This window comes from Colossoma macropomum, unplaced genomic scaffold (assembly GCF_904425465.1).
Source record: "Colossoma macropomum unplaced genomic scaffold, Colossoma_macropomum, whole genome shotgun sequence".
NCBI classification, from domain to species: Eukaryota; Metazoa; Chordata; class Actinopteri; order Characiformes; family Serrasalmidae; genus Colossoma; species Colossoma macropomum.
The window spans coordinates 7,691,432-7,697,500 of record NW_023494797.1 but is presented as its reverse complement, the minus strand read 5'-3'; the positions used below and the strand labels follow the sequence as shown (position 1 = coordinate 7,697,500).

The window sequence follows — 6,069 nt, the reverse complement described above, 5'->3', positions numbered from 1 at the left end:
GATCCACAAAAAAATTGCAAAAAATAGTTGAATCAGTATTATTAATGTGATAAAGGCCTGATGGCATCATTATGGGTGAGAAATATTAATCAACCGCTAATTGTGATAAAAGGTCTCTAAAGCAATGTTTGACAGAGAGTTACCAATATAACGATGACATACCAGCGTAAGGATGACAGGTATGATTCCTTTTATATGATATTGTAATCATTTGTGACAAACAGACTGTAAAAACAAGACAAGGCAGTCCTGCGTTTTTAACTTGTGTGGGAAGGAAAACTCAGTGGTTTGAAGGGATTCTGTGGAATTCCAAAAAATGAAGCAGAATATAAATGTGGAATTTGGACGTTGCTCACTCCTGTTCGGTTTGCAGGTTTACAAAGGTAAAATAGCTAGTATAGGATTTTGATAGCTATTATCACAGAATATACTATTTGTATTTTGCAGTTTCTGTGCAATGTCTAGAATTTTAAAAAGAAAACACAAGAAGGACCTCAAAATAAAGTGAAACATTACAACAAAAAGGTCTTCGAGTTATTTTTAGTATGAACCCAAAGTGTTTCTGCCAAGACTGGGGAAAATCCCCTTCTGATAATGCCTCTTGAAGGTTGAAGGAAAAACTACAAGCTCTTTGGAGTGAAAACTTGAGGTGTGCTGTTTGAGTGTTCTTTGTTTTTTTGCACAAGGAATCCTGATAGCAAAAGTGCCTGCAAGGAAGCTGAATTTCACATTTATTAGTCAGTACATCATTGGCTACGTTAACAGTCAGATTAGGGTGGGGGTGGGATTAGGCAATGGAGGGATGCATGCTGGATAAAAAAACTAAATTCTTTCAAACTAATGAGGCTGAGGGATGCATTGCTGTGCTAGTTTGCAGCTGGAATGCACAGTAAAATGGCCTGTAATGGTGCTTCACACCTAAAACAACAACTTTACTGGGTTACTGGTTTAGAAATTCCACTCTATAAAAACTCATCAGCTCTATAAAAAATGTTCGTTACTTTTAACTGCTTCATGTTGGTTTATAAGTTGATGATTACATCAAAGTCTATTTCATACCTTTCCACTCCTCCATAAGCCAGTATTATGTAGCTTTATGCGTTGCCTTACTGTTTATTGCATTTTATATCATACTCAGTTTCGTGTAAATGTCCCCTCTACCTAACCCTTTTCCTTTAATTCGTTTATTTTACTTATTTGTTTTTTAAGCTAGAGATTCAGCTCTATGAAAGGTGGCATCATATGACAGTGTTACATTCAAAGTCTCTGAGCTCTTCAGTGTTACCAATTCTACTGCTAATGTTTTTCTATGGAGACTGCAAGGCTGTGTGCTTAATTTTATCCACCAGTTAGCAATCGGTGTGGCTAAAACACACGAGCTCAATAATTAGGAAGGGTGTCCACATACTTTTGGCCATATATGTGTGTATGCTGTCGGAGCAAAATCTTGTATCTTCAAAATGATAAATGATATGGTTTTGTTCTGACAACAGCAATATATAAACAAACTCGTTCAGAGTCGTTTGATGTGAAATGCGAGAAAGTAAGTATTTAATGATCATAAAAGCTACTTCATGGAAAGTTATGACAGGAAATGATTACAAATATGCTGTCTGATGTCTTAAGCATTGTTTTATGGTAGTTTTGAAGCTATTATTTTTAAATTCCTTCATGGTGGAGAAAACTGTTTTTCCAGATTTACTACTATTTCATAATACTCATGTTCCATAATATTCATTATTATCCACATTAGATATAAAAACTGAGAAAACATTTGGAGGTTCACTGATTGTTTTGGATGGTAAATAAAATGCTTTTGCAGACATCCCATCCCTAGTTCCTATCACTGCTGTCTCACTGTGGAACATCTACACCTGTGTCTCATCCCGATAGGAAATTCCACCTACGTTTCCAAATCACTGCATATTGACATTGTTAGATGTAAACAAAGTCATCCAGATTTAAGATTTCAAACTTAGACATATTCTTAAAAAAAACAAAACAAAACAAACAAAACACTCATTTAAGAAGGTACCTGCAGGATTGTAAAGCAAAATAGTCCCCAAGGGAAACTTGACATAAAATACAAAAAATACACATGTAGGTTGACTGTTTGTATTGTGCAGCTAAATAAGCTATACATTTTTCTTGTTACAAAATATTTTGGAACTAATTTCTAAGTAGGAGGGACATTTTTTTAAAGCAGCGCCACCGCTAGTTGGCGGTGAGAATTGCAGGCACTAAGCTCATTCTGCCTGTCTGTGCTCTCCGCTGCCAGAGCCGGTCTGACTCTGCTTCTCTAATGATCAATGGGATAAATGGGCGGTGCTCTTCCCACTTTATAACTCTGTTCAGCGCTTCAGCTGAGCTTTTTTCCTGTGCCGGGTTCATCGCTCCACACAGCAGCGAGGTGCTCAGCAGTGCTCCGTACCGCGCTTTCACTTCGTTTCTGTTCGCCAGGTGGATGAAGGAGCTTTTCTTTGCTTTAATGGCTCTCTAACACAGCGGACTGCGAACTGGTGACTTCAGTCGGAAAAAGGTAGATTCTCTTTCTGGCTCTCGGTCTACTGGCCGGACTGAGACATGGCTACGTTAACGTGTCGTGTCCAGTATCTTGAGGATACGGACCCGTTCGTGTGTACAAACTTCCCCGAGCCCAGGAGACCTCTTCAGTACGAGCTCAACGAAAACCTGCCTTTGAACGAGCAGATAGCCGGAGTCCATAAGCTGCTCCAGGCTCCTCTGAAGGTAAACCAGGACACTCATTCAAAAAAGAGCCTCACCTACTGCTTAGTGCTGCGAGGTGTCGATAAAACTCAGTATCAGCGAAAGTATCACACTATCAGATGATATTTAACTGTGTTTTAGTAGCACCAGAGAGCCAGCGCTTCCTGAGTAGTGCTACACTGTGCTAAAATAATACTTAACAAACCTGGCAATGCTTGTACGCTCCTTAGGTGACGTGGTGATTATTTTTAATAAGGTGTGACAACAATTAATATATCGTGGCCACAAGTTAAGTTTCTTGTGGCCACGAATTAATATGTTGAGATTACAGATTAATACTGAGTCCACAAGTTGTCAATGTATTAATTTTTGCCCTCAGTATTGATTCGTGGCCACAAGAAACTTAACTTGTGGCCTCGATATATTAATTTGAGGCCTCAATGTATTAATTCTTAGCCCCATTATATTAATTTGTGGCCACAACTTATTAAAAGATATCCACCTTAGGGGCTCTGTATTGCTAGTTTTGATCTGGCTTCTTACACTTCTTACCAAAGGGAAACTTGCACAGCTTGACAAATGTTAACTAGACACATCAGCACGGAAATTCTGGAAGGAACTTGATTTTAAGGCCTTTTTTCCACACTTTTCTTGTATTTTGTTTTTGTTTCCTTGGGTTCCGCTTACGACATTAGTGTGGTTATGCACACCAAAAATAGTCCTAATTTTTTTTTTTACATGACCATTTTCCAACTTTTATCCCTTAGAGGCTGTGTTTGTTACAGTACCATTTAAGACTGGTATGTAAATGAGCTCTGTTCTGATTGGCTGCCCTGTGTTGTGTCTGAAAAGGCAGTCTGAGCTAAAACACTCCTTATAACTTCAGCGTGAGTGGGTGGGGCTAAACTGCAGACTAAAGAGCTGGATATATGTAACACCTTAGATTTCATGACCTCACAAAAACAATTTAATACTTTTTTGCAGCTCAATTTCCGTATATGAATTAAAATTGTTTATTTACAAGGGAAGAAAAATCTGTTTTCCACGATATGACTGGACTTGTGTGCGATATACCATCGTCCGATTTATGATAGTATCACAGGGGGCACGTGGTGGTAGGCAGGCAAGAGCCACATTCTGAAAACAAAAGGTCAGTGTTTTCCCTTCCTTTTCCTTTTTCTTCAAATATTGTCTGAGAAGCTGTCTTCATGGTGGTGACACCACAGAGAAGCCTTGTTAAAGAGGATTAAATAAACATGCTTGTTTCTTGTCAGTGACTTGCTAAGCTTACTTTGTTCTGATGTTGTTTAGTATGGTTTCACTCTTTTACTGCCTTGTTAAACTAGGAAAATAGCCAAGGCTTACTGTAGGTTAGCCAACAGGCTACCATTACAGTAGCTTACCCTTGTTGTTAGGCTGGGATTTATGAAATTTTCTTTTAGTTTTTAACAACTTTGATGGCATCACGTCAGTCAGTTTAAGCCAGTGTTCGTGTTTGGTGAGGAAAGGAATTGTGTGTAGACGGCTGCAGCACGGCGTAATCTGTATAGCAAGCATGACCGTAGATGTTGCTGTAAATGCCTTGAAGCCAGAAAACGTATCGGGACAGATGTAGGACATGGACTACAGATTAAAGGAAAACAGTTTACGAGACTTTCCCTATTGTGCATCTTAAAGCTGCAGGTTATCTGTTTTCTGACCTTTAAATTGTCCAACTAGTGGCATTTGCGATAGAATGCAAACTATCTGAGATTCCCAATCCTATCACTAGTAGGCTCAATCCTAATCTGAAACTCCTAGCCAGTGTCATACATTGAAGTTAACTGTCAGGTCCTTGACACCATGATTAAAGTGCACGAAGTAGAATTAAAAACACAGAAAACAAACTGCTTCGCTACAGGATTATGGATGCTTATAATTTTTTATTTTTTATTTTACTTATTTAAATAAATATTTTCCTTATTTTTATTATTGCTAAAAATATCATTAAAACTGATGATCAACAACACTGTATATCAGTATCACGATAAACCAGGATAGACAATATATCAGGCAGCACTGCTACTGCTAAAAGGCCTGTAAGGATGCTTTTTTTTGCTTTTTGTTCGGATTTTAGTCTGCTCGTAAGACTAGATTTGTGCACCTGTGGACTATAACATGTTTTGTCAAGGAATAATACGTTTTCTGTCTTCCTATATTGCAATGTACTGTGTAGTTGCTTGTAATGTTAAAGAGTAGGTTGTACTGTATTTAGGTTCTGCCTTGAAAACAATTAGGCTATTATATACTTATGTCAGTCTCATGTGTCAGCAGAAGAGCTTTGGGCTTTCTTTCCACAGGTAGAAACAGATGGTGGGCAACTGCTGTGGCGTCTTATATTATAATCTAGGCTAAATGTTAATATGAGGATCAAATTGTATTGTGGAATTAAAAGCCTTTTACTAACCCTGTGCCCTTGTGACCACCTAATTGTGGTGATGATGGAGCCCATTAGAAACTAGGTTTGAAGTTGATGTCCTAAAGCCTACACACCTTTACATAATAGTTACCAGCTGTTTAGATTGTTTTTGATTATTGGTTACTGATGTGCCGCCTCACTGACAGGCATATATTAAGACATCGTGGCAGGTTTGTTGAGGAGTAGGAAGTAGCTGACTGAACGGCTTGCTGGGAATTGCTTTATCATATTGAAAAGGATGGCAAGCCTTCTGAATGATGCCAGTCAGTTCACGCAGGGCATTCCAAGCCACATTACCTCATTCAGAATCCCTTTATATCAGATAAATAACCCACATAAGGAAGTCATTTTGAGTCTGTTCTTGTCTGTTACTTCGCTGGCCTTGAGACTCGATGTTGGGAATGATGTTGAAATTGGGGAGAAGCAGAAGAGTTACAAAGGGAACTGAAAGAGGTCCAGCCTATGTTACACAAGTGGTAAAAGACCAATGTAGCGGTGCTTTTGGTTCTGTATACACTGCTGCTGGAATTTCTGTCAAAGTTTGTAATGTTTTCAATTGTATGTGTAGGGCTTACATCTTTAAGTTTTTAATATTCTGTTAAATATTATCTTTGATATCCCGATAGTTTATAAGAATAAGAAAAGCTCTCAATACACAGTTTTGTGTATTATATGTATATTTTTCGTTTTTGCTTTTTTGTATATTGATCCTTATTGAAATAGTACAGGATAATGAAAAACAGATCTTTGATAAACATCTGTTTGCATGTGAAATAGCGTAAAATGCTAATGTGGTGAATCTTACCCAATATGGCAACACTGAACAGGTTTGAACCATTGGCTTAGCTAGCATTTAACTTGATAAACAAAAGTTTGTTTCCCAT

General features: G+C 38.0%; 2 protein-coding genes across 10 annotated transcripts in view; both read left to right on the top strand.

The window, feature by feature from the left end:
- cars1 (cysteinyl-tRNA synthetase 1) overlaps window positions 1-283 on the top strand; it is an 18,080-nt gene extending 17,797 nt beyond the window's left edge. For both annotated transcript variants that reach the window (XM_036584179.1, XM_036584178.1), the window contains one exon: window positions 1-283. This exon is cut by the window's left edge and continues 459 nt beyond it. The gene's annotated coding sequence lies outside the window, so the exon portion shown is untranslated.
- Window positions 284-2,295: 2,012 nt separating this feature from the next.
- The window catches only part of fhod1 (formin homology 2 domain containing 1), a 79,363-nt gene continuing 75,589 nt past the window's right edge, over window positions 2,296-6,069 (top strand). For all 8 annotated transcript variants that reach the window (XM_036584176.1, XM_036584173.1, XM_036584172.1 and 5 more), the window contains exon 1: window positions 2,296-2,748. In XM_036584176.1, the coding sequence (XP_036440069.1) occupies window positions 2,584-2,748 (165 nt within the window). In that variant the 5' untranslated portion in view covers window positions 2,296-2,583. The remainder of the gene's footprint in view (window positions 2,749-6,069) is intronic.